The 15,437-nt window shown below is 40.5% G+C and overlaps 1 protein-coding gene across 1 annotated transcript; it reads left to right on the top strand.

The window, feature by feature from the left end:
- Window positions 1-7,858: 7,858 nt before the first annotated feature.
- Window positions 7,859-13,510, top strand: LOC148594364 (uncharacterized). The gene is made up of 3 exons (XM_088526685.1): window positions 7,859-7,925; window positions 10,992-11,192; window positions 13,008-13,510. The coding sequence occupies exons 1-3, from the start codon at window positions 7,859-7,861 to the stop codon at window positions 13,472-13,474; spliced, it is 735 nt and encodes a 244-aa protein (XP_088382811.1). The 3' UTR covers window positions 13,475-13,510.
- Window positions 13,511-15,437: the final 1,927 nt, after the last annotated feature.

The following is a 15,437-nucleotide window of genomic DNA, read 5'->3' as shown; positions in this document are numbered from 1 at the left end:
TGTGCTGGACAGAGTAATGAGCTCTGCTTTGCTGTTGTGAGAAGAGATGAGTTTGTCAAAGGGACAAGACATCTACTCGTGTAGTGCAGAGCTGCCTCCTTCACTGCTGGGCTCAGGCATTTCCCAGAACTTCCCTGGGCTGCAGTCACAAATGCTCGGTTTGGCCACACTGCTGTGTGTTATGAAGATGTGAACAGCACACGAGGTGGCCAAACTGCCCCATCTGCATTTCTTTTTTCATTTTAAAATTTAATAAATCCCCATGTGGTTACAATTGAAAAAGAAAATCCTATTAATGTTGCCAAAGTGATTCGTATCTAAACCAAAAAGTGTATTAACCTCCCATCCCCCATCTCTGGTGAACAATAAGGTGGGTTTTTTTTCCCATTAAATCAGTGAAAAATCATTAAACGGCTTATTACATCATCAACCCAAACCACCTACTTCTACTTTTTTTTTTTTTTAATAACTAGCAAATGAAGTTTTTATATCAATGAGTTTACATGCATCAGGAAAGAAAAGGTAGGGCACGTGAACGAGGAATCTAAACAGAGATGCCTTCACATTTTTATATAATTTTAATAGAGGTAGGTGTTTCTGTCTGGAGACCATATGTTTGGGTATTTCTTAACAATCTGGATGTATGTTAAAAAATATAAATGGCATGGACTGCTATGATGTGGGCTCCTGTGTAGTTTTAGGGAGGTGAACTAGATATGAAGAAATGTCCAAAGGAAAAATCATTTTCTTGTAGGCACATGACTCCATTATTCCATAATGGAGCAGCATTGATTCCATAAAGTCCTGGCATCCCACAGAAGTCAGAACAACTGAACGTGCTTTTTGGAAGCAGGCTTGCAGTGGATTTATCACCAAAAGGCTTAGCCAGCTCAGCGTGGCTGACGGTAGGAGGTAAAAGCCTGTGGGCAACTTACTGGTATATGGGGACACCCAAGCTTTCTATCAGCAGATGAGGGTCAGAAACATCCTTTAGCCCCAGCAGGGATGGATCCAAGAGGGATCCTCTTAGTCTGCCACACTGCTAGGGTCTAATGCAGACAGCAGGGTGGTTTTGATTTCATCCAGTCTAGACAGTGATTAGTTCGCTGCAGAAATTCCCTTACAAGAAAATGGCCCTCCCAGCCGCAGAAAAAAAAATGAGGCAGCCCCCTTCAAAACTGGCACCACGACTGCCCGTCAGGCAGCCTCATCAGGCTCACCGGCCACCTCAGGGACGTGGTGCGGTGTCCCGTGTGCCTGAGCCCTGAAAAGGGCTCCCGAGGCCCCGCGTGCCTCCGTGTGTTGCAATGTACAGTGCTGCTGCCAAAACATGAGACCAGCTGGTTTATTCTTTTTACACAGTGCAAAAATGTTATTAAACTGCACCATACAGATAAGTACTAGAAAAATTGCTAGGTTATTTTTTCCACATAAAATTACCCAATTTGCTAGTGTATGTAATTGTAAAGAATGCAAAGCATCCAATTCAAGTGATTAACCTCTTAGTTAATAAAAGCAACAATTGCATGTGTATAAATAATATAATAAAAGGAACATTCATATCAAAGTAATATAGCTCACACTATCCCGTTTCTCTCCTTAATTAGTAAATAATTCATCAAATTCTGCAATGAATTGTGCTCCCACCCACATTTCTTCATCCAATTATCATGAAATAGGAAAGCAGAAGTCTTCCTGCTTTGAAAAGGATGCGATAATGAAATTGTTCAATAGCTCTTCTCAGCCCTCTGCTAGACTAAATTAGTACTTCCTTGGGCATACTGTTTCCTTTGTTCATTTCTTCCTTGATTCATTGTTTTTTTATATATAATTGAAGATATCTTGTATGTTAAATGTTGCTTTACATTGATGTGCTTTAAAAGAAGTATGTTCATCATAGTTTATTTTCAGCAGACACTGAATGAAATTAATTCTACAGTATAGATTCATCTATAGTATGAATTAATTCCACAGTATAGATGTCAGTGCTTGATTTCCAAAGAGATCCTTCACACTTTAGATTGTATCACTCACACAAAATTAAAAGGATATTATAAGATACAAAAGAGGATGAAAAAGAAAGCACTCATGAAACTTCAAATGTTAAAATTCAGATTCTGTGTCCTTGCCACAATATCTTATTTAAATAAGATTTCTTATTAGCTGATCACATTCTTTCTTTCATGGGATCTTTGTGCTTGAAAAAAAATGAACTGTTATACAATGTTTTCTTTTAGCTATTCAGTGTGGGGCCTTATGTTTTATGTACTTCACAACACTCAAATCTTGCTCAGAAGACAAAATTCTTCATTTCCTTGTGGGATTTTTTGTGGTACTCATCGGTACAATATTGGATGGCCTCACACATTAAGGAACTGATTTTACAACACCAAAATAGAATAAGGACATACTGTGACCTGTGTTTTACAAATGTGGAACAAAGGCACACAGAAACAAAGATCCAAAGTATTCAGTAATTTCAGGTGCTCAGTGTGAGATACCAAGGACCTGATTCTTCTGCCCCCTTCTTTGGCTGGGCTATCTACACCGTTGCCTCCACCATGGGAGCTGGACTCAAGGGGACATCAAGTCTCAGCCCAGCCGCTCAGTGCCAGGAATTTGCAAACTCCGAGAAAATCCTGCTTGATCTTTGGCTGGACTGTGCCTAGTGGGCACCAAAACTTGAGGCATAATGCTGCTAAAATCCAACACTTCCGAAGCTGGGTCCTTAATCAGGTTTGGGAGGCTTTGCCTGGTAGACCACCTCTGGCTGGAAAGGTCATTCCACCAAGTATCCAAACACTGTCTCAATGTACAAAGGACTTAAAAACCTCTCAAAGAAAAGGCTACCAGAATTTTAAATTTTGAGAGAGCAACACCCTGACTGTTTTGCTATAGTAGCTTATAAAACGTCTCAGAAGTTTTGATCAAGATTTTAAAAAACAGTCAGCATTGGCAAGCACCTGGTATTTGAAACCTCAATCAAAATCATGAGGTATATCAAGTTAATAAGCAGCAAAAAGGCTTTTATTTTTTCATAGAACTATATAACACATGATGCCACCAGCTTTGCTTATTATAAGGTCATTGTGGAAACAAAATTTAGGGAGCTGTATTGCAATTTTTTTTATTTTTCCATGTGCGCAGGTAAATTTCACTACGGAAATAAAACAATGAAAAAGCATTAGCTAGTGGCCTTTTTGTTGCTTTTTTACCTTTGTGTGTAAGCACTCTAATTCTTAGTGTATTGTAAGTAACAGTGCATTGTAAAAAAGATTCTTGCAGAATTTATTTTAATTTACCTAATAATGCTATACTCGCTGGTGTATACTGATACTAAAATCAAGTTATGAAGATTCAGACTCCTCTGTGTTGTGTAATTTGAATTCAAAAGCTCATGAAAGGATTAAAAGAGGCAGATTGTCCCCTTCACACTCTCTGGAGTGTCAGCTTTATTTTTCCTTGTTTTAAAAAGAAATCTCTTAGTGTTATGCTTGCAAGAAAAGTCTGGAAAATACAACCCCCTGGTGTCAGTCATGTCCACCTGAAAAAATATCAGTATATTGTGAACTTCCACATTCACTTCAAAGGGTGCTAAATCAGAGGCCTATAATGATTTTTTTTAAACAAAGTCTTTATTGCTCCTTAAAACATGGTAGAAATTCCATCCAATTGCAAAGATCTGTGCTAGCTACTTTGACCGACTACTCTTCTGGCTAAGCTATTAACCCAGCACAGAGATGCTGAAGTGACGAATCAAAAAAAAATCAGAAATTCTCATTTGAACACGATTGCAAAGGCAGGCAGTCTCCAAAAATACCCAAATACTGTAGGATAAAATAGAAGATATTATCACTACTGAGATTTTCTTCTGAGAGAAAGGGAGCTTTGTTTTTCTGTGCGACTGGGTATGTGGAGAAACGCTGTTTTGAAGATGGAGCTGATGTTTTTGTAAAGGTTGTGAGTAGCTTTTCCTATACTGAGAATATTATGCTCTTTCTTGAGGAGCTATGGTGACACAAGTTGTGGCAGGTGGTACAGGACTTTATCCTGTTGTCGTGTTTTTTGTTGTTGCTGTTGTTTTTTTCTGTTTGATTTTGTTTTCTGTAGGACACATGCAAGGATCATTTTCATTATTTCATCACAGGGCTGGGCTCCATCTCCTGGGACAAAGGCAGCATCAATTTTTATGGTTCCATAAATGTCTTTTAAGCAGAACCAGACTGTTGAAGGGACTGTGGCATCCTCTTGAGGTAACAACTCTTTAGGCAGAGTTAGCTATTCCTCTTTCCCTACATAAAGTGAAATGGCACTGTCAAAATTTAAGCACAAGTAAAATGGCAGCTTTTCAAATGCCAAATGACATAGTGAAAGGATTGCTGCATAGCCTTACCATGACAGGACAGCATATTAAAAATTATTTTTTAATGAACGTATGACCCTCCCTCCCCGAATACTTGGATCTAAAATCTGATAAATCAAAGTATTGCTCAACAGACAATAAAAAGCTTTAGTCAAAGGAATTTAAATATGTGTTAATTAGTCAAAAGAGAGAGTCTATACAGGCTTGTAAATGTTATAGGAGAAAGTTATTAAAACTAGTGAACAGATATTAATTGAAACTACAGAGTTCATACAAAGTGCATCTCACTAAGCATGAAACTCTACATATATGCAAATGCCATAGTGAGCAGAGATATTGGGAAAAAATTCTACATGGATAGATTAGTCAAGCATTGGAACAGGCTGGCCAGGGAAGTGGTGGAGTCACCATCCCTGACTGTGTTCAAGAAATGTGTAGATGAGGCACTTAGGCACATGGTTTAACAGGTATAATGTTGAGAGGCTTATGGTTGGACTTGGTTAGCTGGAAGGTCTTTTCCAACCATAAGGATTCTATGATTCTTTGCTTAGCTTGCATTCTGCTTTGGTGCATGGCTATGAAAAATTGAAAAACACCCTCATGTGTGAGCTGTGTACCCCAAGTCAGTGAAGTGAAAAACCACAGGTAAGGGCTGCAGGGCAAAGTTTTAAAGGCAGCTTAGAGAAGCTCCATTAAGCACCTGAGAGAACCTCCTCTGATTTGGATTTTCTTCCCTTGGCTTTTCTTAGGGAAGGGGCTATATTAAAACATGGTTGTCTTGTGTGAGTACTTGGCTCCTTCCTAAAGACATGTTCACATGTGCCTGGATTTCTCTCCTGTGGAAGCGGGAGTATGAGGAAGTCTACCACTCTCACACTGGTGTGGATCTTCCTGGGACACATACTCAGATCTGGGAGCTCAGAAATGCTCCTGGGTGCTCCTCAGATTAGATGTAGGCAGTTACTAGGGAGAAGCATCTGTTTAACCATGCCTCATTCTCCAAACAATTCCTCTATGGAGCTGAAGGTAATTCTTCTCTTCCCCGTTCACAAAGTTTCTGCCTGCATTACTTTCACTTTGACCGATTGGTTCAAAACTCACTCTCTTAGTTATCGGCAATCGCAATCATTAGTCCTAAACCCACATCTAGTCCACCCCATGGCCCTGTGCAGGCTTTTGTTTGCATTGCCTCTGCTTTCACATCCATAAACATCACGTCCTAACCCTTATGTATCCTTAAGGGACATCCAGGCAGGTGGTTAGGCATCTCCCGAGAGACATAAGCATAACAACTATACACTGAGACATCTGGGTGCCTTTCTAAGGCAGGAATTTACTGAGATCATTTCCTGATAGTCCCTTGCTACCGTACAGCAACTTGTTAGCATGTCTGAGAACAAAATCTCAGATTCTTCTTCACTGAGACAACTGAGGCACACCAGTAGCTCCCGTGGAGTCGCTGTGGAGTTGGCGTAGAGACAACTCCTGCAAGAGCAATCTCAGTCTTCACAGGCTGGAAATGCCTCCTGGAAGAGCTGTTCTCTTGCTCTTTTCTCTTGGCTGTAGGAAGCCCGGGATGCCTCCACTCCTGAATTTGTGCCTGCATATTAGCTAGGCTTAATTACAAATCCTTCTCTTCCTCCCCATGCATCCCAGCCCTCCAGCAGGCAGAAGCTCTCTCTGCTCAGGAATGACCGAACATTAGTTTCACTGTTTTTATAGCAGCAGTAGCAGTCCTACTTCATTTGTTTTTATAAAACCTTACACTCTTCCTACAAAGGCAGCTACAGAGTCTCCTACTCCCGCAGGTGCCCACCTGCATGTGCCTTTCCAGCACAAGGTTTGCTAGTGACTGGAAACACTCACACCGACTCACAGTGACTGGAAAGCTCATGTTTTGGTGATGACCATACTGTAATTACCACTTTTGGAAATGCGTGTGTGCGCATGCACATACACACATGTGCATTGCATTTCCAGAGTGCCTTTCTTATCAGATGAAACCAAACGGATGAATAGGGAGGGGCACACTGCAGCTTTTCCATGCCAGTGACTTCAGTAATAAATAGTGATTCCTCTATCTTCCTCAGTGCTGAGATACACATACTGAGTCTCTAGACAAATCAAATGGTTGAATGGCAGTTGACATCCTAGCCTCACTGCTAGTGTAGTGTCAAATTTCCCTATCTTTCTTGCCTCAGCATTCTGAGGCAGAATTCTCGCCCGGGCTGGAGCCAACATAATTTCAGAAACCATAAACTGGGCTCTGCCATTTACAGGTTGCTCATAACAGTATTTTCTAAAACTATAGACATTGTTATATGGCATCTCACTTCTCCAAGGAGGATTGTCTCAGGAATGAGACCTCTTTAGTCTATGTTAACCTCAGCCTTTTTCTCCCCCATCGGACATATTCCAGATGCAAGCATATAACCAGTATTTCATGTATTTTTTCAAGTTTTCAGTCCAGAAGAGGGACGACTCAAGAGACTGAATCCAGTGTGCTAGGGAGAACCTTGGTTACCCTGGAAATAATTCAAGCCTTTGGAAATGTACTGTGCAGGGATAGTTCAGGTCCAGAACTGGTATGGAGATCAGTAACCTGCTACTCCATTTTTCCACCAGAAGGTAGAAGGTGCTACAGCTCAGTACAGTCTTAAACATGTCATTACCAATAGAAAATTGTATTGGCAGTTATACCCAGCCAAATTTACATAAATGGGAAGGTCAACTATGTAAACATGGATGTTACATATATGCATAATTAGAAAACATTGCCTTTTTTCTATTTGTTTCACCTATTAAATTTGTATGAATTTGAATGAGAAGAAAGAGGAAGCATAGTAAGACAAAAAAGGGAAGGCAGGGCACACTGTGAATGAGATTGGTCCTCTCTTTCTGGACCACATACTGGAAAAGATTCAAATTACAAGGAACAGGACAAGGAAGGAGGAGCATATTCCACGTGAGCTACAGCTTTTACTATAAAGCATTCAAAGAAGAACATGTCCAGATCTAAATTGCTTAGTAGGCTGAACTCGTTGGAGATCCAGGGGAGTTTGCCCAAAAAAGATCTGTGTGACTGGGTATCTTGATTGGCATCTTCTTCTTTGATGTCCAGCACACTCTCGAGCCAGACTAAAACTTTAATTAGTCCAAAGGATTTACAATTATGGGCCAGGACACAAATCACTTATTGCAGATATATAGCTTAACTAACAATGGAAATTTCGGGGAAAAGAAAATCCTGAATGATGGCATCAGACAATTCAGACTATGAGGTTTTTGGATATGACATCACCTGAAAACTAGACAACATAAAGTAAATTGCAATTAAGATATGGGAACACAATTTTAATTTTTAGAGCTCTTCTTTTCACAGGTATGTTGTAAGCATACTCTTATCTGACAACGTGCCTAGAAACCCTGGGCAATAGGACTTCTACTGTAAGAGATACTTCAGAAATATTGTCAAAAATTGTCCATTATCCTATCATGACAAGAGAAGCAAATGCTGTGCAAGAAGCGCAGAAAGTGTACATGGTTCCCCATGTAAAACAAGGTAGTGAGCATGTGCATTATGACCAAACTCACTGAAGTAATGGATTTCTGAAGCCCCCTAGTTATAGAAATCTGCTTCTTCAGCTTTATGTAGTGTCTCATAGCCTTGGGTCATGGGGGTCCCCATTGCATCAGTTTAATTAATCTCCTTTGTTCACAGGAGCCTTAGTCAAATAAGAGAAAAGGAGAAAGAAGAGCTTTCTGTTGCACCATGGATCTCCACAACTGCTGACCTGGGAACCTCTAGAATTAAAATTAAAACAGAGAGAGAGAGAGTTTGTGATCTACAACCGTAACTTAAAAACTTATACCCTCAGAGGAATAGCTAACAGAAATTCATCCAAAGTTTATACAGTGTTTGTCATTATACATATATGAAAAATATTTCATAACATATAATTACTATGCACTTAGGTAGTCCTTCCACTGGAAGACTCAATCAGCTGCTGCACATTCAATGCTCTTACCAGTTTCCAGGGACCATCCAAGAAAAATGGCAATGAGCTAAAATCTTTTGGGCAGATAGATGCTCATACTAACCCTCTTCCAAAAGCTGTTCTTGCTTCTTTCAAGCTGTTCTACAAACAAAACATCAAGCCCACATTGCATGCATACTGGACTATGCACTTGTAGCGGCCTTGTCCAGATTAAATTAGCACATGCTTTCTTTATTCCTTTCAGCTGCTTTGCCATACACAGAAAAGGGCACTTACCCACCTCTCCTCCACCCCGCCAAAAGGCAGGATGTGGTATCAGCACTTTCTCTGTGCTCTACATGGGAGTAAGAGCTTTAATTCCTCCTACCAGAACCCCCCAAGAGCTGCACTGATGAAAGACTAACAGGAGGTGCTTAGTCAGTGCATTGCGATTTACAGTTTCCTGATGGTATGATTCCTGCAGCCCAAGAATAATACTCACTGTGTGTGCATAAGCAATAACACGATGCCTTTATCCTGTTCTCTGTAGGTCACAATTATCTATATACTCAGCATCTCACTAATCTTTCAGTTACTGTATCTAGCATCCTTGTAAGAGATGCCTTTTAAGAGATTCCTGATCAGACACTTCTTTACGTCTTATCACAAGCAGGTGCAGAGGACTTGCAGGAGGAATGTTTATTTAACAATTTATTCAGTAGCAGATTATTATTTTGATTTGAAGTTATGTAACAATAGAAGAAATTAACAATGAACTGCAAAAGCACCATTTAGCAATAAGGAAGGATTTGTACCTCATATGTCTCTCTTACCTGCTGCTAATATGCCTGTGTGAGTCAGAAGCAGGTAGCAGTTAGTTGATGTCAGTGCTTCTTTATACACTGTTCACATTCCATTGCATCATGTCACATTTGATATAGCGTAATGCAATGTGACTAATTTAATCAGATGTGAAGTGCACTACAGCAACATGTCAAGTCAAAAAATTTGAAAAAAAAAAAAAAAAAAAAAAAGCAGGTGGGGAAAAAAAAGGCTTTTTGCCAATCCATGGTTGGATTATTTTTCTCAGCTGGAGGGCTTCATTTTCTGAGCTTGGGCTTTTCTATTTCTGACCTTCCAGCCAAGGGCATGTGACAAGAGGCTTGTATTTCCCAAAGGCAGTGACACAGTCTATTAGGTCATACGAGCTGGATCATCAGGCATTCGTTCACCCCAACTTCTGGGCCACCCTGCCTTGCCCAGCCCCACCTCCCCCAGCAATAACTCCCTAAATGATGTCTTTGCCTCTGACAGATCAGGAATTGAAAGAAGCATTTTGTTGCTGAACACGTACATAGTGGAGGAGCCCAGAAACTGAGCAAGCTTGCTGTGGTCTGGTCCTAGTCATTTAATAAGTCTGCATTCAATTAACTCCTTCTGAATTATGACAAAGAGAAAACACAAGATATATCAGTACAGACTCGTTTGCACTGCTTTGTTTCAAGGTGATGATTATAATCATAAATATCAAAACATCTAGTGTCCACAAGAAGTTTGTCAAGCTTTCAGTACATTTAGAAAATGTAGCCACACACATCCGCTTTGGATTGTCTCTTGTACAGAGAGACAGTCTGTGGGTCTATGTACAGAGAGACTGCTGTTCACAGATGTTCACAATTTTGCTTTCCAAAGACAAAGTGACACTTGTTTTAAAAATCAGATGAGTCTTCCCTTGGCTAATTATTTATTTCAGAGCTGCCTCCTCTCTTTGTACAGCACCTAAGACTGGAAGGTATTGCAGAAAATCACTTACCTCCTCTTCAGTTTAGGACTGTTTTTTCAGTCGTCTCATGGTCCCCAAAGAGTCATAAAGGGGCTCAGAGGAGTCCATAAAGTACTAGGAAAAGGTTAAGCGATACTTAAGATAGCGCAGATCTACCAAGCACTTGGAACTGGGGCTATACAAGGATCAGATGGTCTAGAAGAAGGACTGCACTTTTACAAAAATTGGGAAACATCACTGTTAGGAAAAAAGCACCTGTTCCAATGGACACTTGCACAGAACAGTGAGATTGAAAAAAAAAAAAAAAAAAAAAAAGCTTGAAATACTTTACAATAAAATATGCTTACATATTGCAAGGCAGTCATTAAAAAAATTATTTGGGCCCTTTCCTTCTGTCCCTGTATCAAGTGTTCTTCCTTTTTCTCTATCTCTTTGAGGACTAAAGCTTTATCATATTACCAGGCACAGCTTTGGGGAGCTCTCCCCAGCTCATTTCATTAGGCTGTAGGAAGTCATCACTGCAGCTTGGAGGCTCTGCTGATTACAGATGAGTAGATGCTGTGCTGGCTCCTCCTCCCATGGGTCTTTTCCTTCTTCTAGCTTCGGCATCCTGACTATGGCTGTAGAGTTAGCTTCTTTTGGTCTCTACCTAGGAGTAAAGAAAGGTGGCTCTTGCAGAAAGGTACAGGTAGGCAATAAGTTAAATTACTATTCTTCTTTAAAGATGGCTGTTGGTGTTGAGTTAGTTTTGTGGTTGCCTGTAAGGTATGAGGAGAAAAATGTGGCTTTTTGCGGTTCTTGGAACTGGTTTCCCACTGCCCTGTGAGACCAGTAATTCTCTAACTGGCTCCCTGCTCATTAATTCTAGGTGGACCTGAAAAAAAAATGGTTCCTCAGGCTGATCGTCAGGGCAACCGGAGAAGTTTCAGTGCCTCTGGTGAGGAGGATGTTGTGCCAGATGGCCGAGAGCAGCAGCGCGCCACACAGCAGCCAGCTAGAGCTGGTGGGAGAAGATGCAGACGTCTGACCTCAGTGTGGGAAGGAAAAGACCGAGTCAGGGCCTCACAAGGTGATCAGCGAGGAGGGGACTGAAGTATTGCATGGAGGGAGGCTGTGAGTTTAATCTGTCTGTAGTTGCAGGTGGGTACCTACAGCCTGTGAAAGGTCTACAGGGCACAGAGGTACCAAATCAGCTTCTCCCTGTACCTGTGCTTGTTTTCTGGGATTACAGAGGGTAGGACTGCTGAAAGAGGTTATACAGCTTCATGGTTCTTGCTTTAGTACTGGTCTTCTGAAACTGAACTCCTTGTGGGTCCTCTCTATATGCAAATTTGTCCCTCAGTTCAAACAGGGGCTCAGGAATACAAAAGCTCCAAATAACACCCCAATGGTTGCTCTGCCCTATGTTCTTGGAGCAGCACAAATGCTGCCTTATGTCCGTGCATTGCTTTCTGTGAGTTGCTTGGGCCTTAAAACAAAACAACAACAATTTAAAAAAAAAAAAAAAACAAAAAAAAAACACCTAAATCTTTATTTACAGAGTAAACAGATTGATAGATATATGTTCTTAGAATACTGATGCTCTTTCTTTGCTGTGAAATATGTTCAGTTTTGAAACTAGAGCCAAGGCAACTAGAGTTAAGTCAACATCAGTGCTGGATCTCTGAATATGGTTACTTCTTAGTTCCAGAAGATAGGATTATTTTGCCATGGCGCAGATCAGGTTTGCAGCTTGCCTGAAACAAAGGACTATACTGGTTTTGAATCTATGCAAAGTGGCTTGAAGTCATAGAAAGAGCAATATATTAGCTACCTGCTAGTGTAGCTTGTTCCGGGGAGCCCAAAGGCTTCTGTGTAGTAGGGCTATAAACGATGGAACAAGAAGATGTTGTAAGATTCCTTCATTATTCTTAGCAGGCTGCCAGTCTTTCCAGAGTCTAAAAACAGATAGTATGTGCAGAAAATCCTTTTCCAAAGTACATAGGTGCCTTATAGATGTTGAGCATGTTTTACTGCAAAGTGGCAACCATCCTGGCCAAGTCGAGACTACAAATACCCTTCTGCATATTCTTCCCAGGGAAGCTGGAGTTCCCGCAGCCTTTGAGCAGCTTTTATTGTATTACAACAACTTGTTTCAGGGGATGCTGCTAGACCTTTGGTGAAGAGCATGTAAAGACTGACTGGAAATGTTTCAAGTACAGCTACTAGGAAAAGGGTGAATTTTGGAGGAGAGAAAGGGACTAAAGAAATAGAAATCAAGGGTAGTTTTTAGCCATGTGTGGGTACAGGAAAGGGGGCAAGAGTAAATCAAATGAGTTGAATTCCTTCACAGAAGGCAAAAAGAAGTATTGAGGCTCACAGAAGACTTGTGTCTTATCTTCCTTGGAGGACTCTTATGGTCCATCTAGTCTTCTAGTTTCTGTGTTCTGTTTTCAGTCTTCTGTTTTCAGACCCAGTTAAATCAGCAAACTAGATGAATTACAGGAATCCTATAATAGTCTGATGGAGCTGTAGAGCCTTGAAATCCCAGGGGCTTAATGACAAATCTAGTTCAAGGTCCAGGCTCCCAGGGCCTGATCTTTGTCTGCCCTTACTAGTGAGCTAGGAAGGGCTGCCTCTGTAACAGCAGAGGTCACTGGACGCAATACAGTGCGATCTTTAATTCCTTACAGATTTGGCTTTCTGACCTTGGACAAACTGCATTAATCTTGTGGTAACTAATTCACTTCCTCAAAGGCTTTCAGTCATGGAGGGTGGAATGATAACAGAGACTTATGAAGTACTTGGTGATTAAATATTATAGGAGATGCAAATTTTTCCTGGACCGTGGTTGTTTGATGGGTTTGTTGTTCTACTTGGTCAATGTTGTTGTTTTCTTCCTTAGTCTACAGGTTTAGGGGTCACATTTCAACTATGGCAGTACACCCCATGGATGAAGGCTCTGCAGGACTGTCCAGGATCCCTGTGCTGGTGGTAAATGGAAAGACTGTGAAAATGTTGCCGAAGTCTATTGCTCTTTGGGCAGACCAAGAGCCATCCCGATGCTGGGTCAGAGACTGTACTAACCCAGTCTGCTTAGCTGAAAGGGATCATCATGGCCTCAACAGTGACCTGTTGCAGTGGAGCCTCCCTGATGAGGAAGAGAGCTCGAGCTCCCTGACGACAGAGGAATCCCTTCCCATGACTGAAGGCTACAATCACACTACCTGGGACTCTGAAGCAACCAGCTCCCAGGCAGCCAATAGCAGGAGTTTTGCAGAGGAGTTTTCACTGGCTCCCCTAAATGCCCTAAGAAAATACTCTGCTCGTAGTTTTGACCGACAGGTAGAGAACTTCTTAAAAAACTTCTGAGGTCCCAAATTCCATACAGATGTGCTGAAGCTGAACGGGTTAGACGTGAATGCCAATGTTCATGTGCACAGTTCATAGACATACAGACTTCAGTCTGTAGTGGAGGTGGGTAGGGTCAAATAGGGTAAAGCCAGTATAATGCTCTTGGATAGAAAGACAGCTAGAAAGACAAAATTGGAACTAAAACACCATCTTCATATGACTTTCTCTCTTCTTTGGGAGTTTAAAAACCTCTAATAATCAGAAGGCATTAAAAATGGAAAAAAAAAAGACTTTCAGTCTAAGCTAACATAATAACTATTTCTTTTGCAGTTTTAGGGGTATGCCAAGAAATATGGTTATATTTTTGTCTCTTTCTCAAAGGTAGAGTTTTTTTAATAACTTCAAGGATATTTGAAATTCAAGCCCCTCATATGTGCCAGTATTTCCTTTTCCTAACTGCTTTAATTTGTTCCATAGGCACCTAGAGGGTCTAAATCTACAAATTCTATTCCACTGTATATATTTGACTATTCATATGTAAACAGCTATCAAGATAATGTGAGACAGCTAGGGTGTGTCCTATAAAAAGGAGAAAAAAAATCTCTAGCTGTGATTAATGTGTTAGATGTGAGTGTTTAAAAAAAAAAAAAATCATTGGTTGCTCCTAGTACGTTATTGAATTTTTACATTTCTCTACTGAGGTAGTCTGTAGGTGAACACAAATTAAGATTTGGATTTCTGATTGGAAATTCTCCTCTGTTTAGTCAGTAGGTGGAATGTAGAAATGTAGCCTAGCCTAATACTAAGAATTCAAGGTGAGGTGCAGATACTTTAGGAACCTGGACAGTCATCCTTCATGCTGTTTGGAAATGTATCTTAATGATGTGGTTTAGCTATGCTGCAAGGATAGAACTTTTGACAATTAACAGGCTTTCAATATGAGAAAAAAATAAAATGTGGGAAATCTTCTAATTTAATAAATTAATCTTTTAAAGTAAGATTCTATTTCCCCTACTACTGTATTTTTCTTTCTTTCCTAGTAGGTAGCTGAATGCATAAGTTACAATGCTCCTTGGCTTATCTGGTCAAGGTAGCCTGGATTATAACTTTTTGTTTGTTTAATAATTTCAGGTATTGTATCATATTGTATTTTACATGGATAAAATTATGCAAGCAAAAAAAAAAACCTAGGTCTTCTGTTTTTGTGTGTTGGAGAATAGGAGCTGGAACAAAGTGTTTGTGGCCATTGTCTCTAGCCCTGCTGTTACACAGGTCCGGGCAGATGGGCTAGCTCCCCTAGGAACAGTGCCACTGCAGGGAGGGAAAAGAGATTCTTTATGTCACAAAAGATCCTGCAGAACCTAGAACCTGGCACCTAGGCATTTAGCAAGCAAAAAAAAAATTGAGAATAGTTGGCATATCAGTCATCACTTGCTACATCTCACCCTCAGAGTTCTTTGGGAAATAAGGATTCCTAATACAGTATTCATCAGTCTTTCTGTGATCACTTGCCATAGGGTGTGCTTGTTCTGTGACTTTCTCCCAAAACTGGGATCTTTTGTCTCAAAGATCAACGTTAATAATATCCTGCCTAGCCTATTCTGCATCTGTGCAGTATGGTAAGCGTCTTCAGTTCATCTCCTAGGACTTACTAGCCAAACAAAACTCTTCTGACAAGCTTGCTCCATAAAGGTACTACTGAGTATGATGCAAAAAATAACATGGCCATGCAGTGAGTATAATGGGAATACAGTTGTGTATTCACAGACTGTACCCCTGGTTATATACACTTCAGAAAGTGATGCCTTCACGAAGGTCAGATTAGCAATACTTCATGAAGTCTTCTTCCAAGATTTTTTTTCTTGCAAAAGAAAGCCTTATGAAATATTTTCCCTTCTCTTTTTTCCCTGCCTCCCCCTTAAATGTCACTAGTGGGTAGTAAGGAAGCAAGTGTTGTAGAGGTGTCAGCTTTTTGACAGCA

This window comes from Tinamus guttatus, unplaced genomic scaffold (assembly GCF_059628265.1).
Source record: "Tinamus guttatus ecotype Peru unplaced genomic scaffold, ASM5962826v1 Tinamus_guttatus_pri_ptg000249l, whole genome shotgun sequence".
In the NCBI taxonomy this organism is placed as follows: domain Eukaryota; kingdom Metazoa; phylum Chordata; class Aves; order Tinamiformes; family Tinamidae; genus Tinamus; species Tinamus guttatus.
Note: the sequence above shows the minus strand (reverse complement) of the source record. Positions and strands in the feature narration are given on the sequence as shown.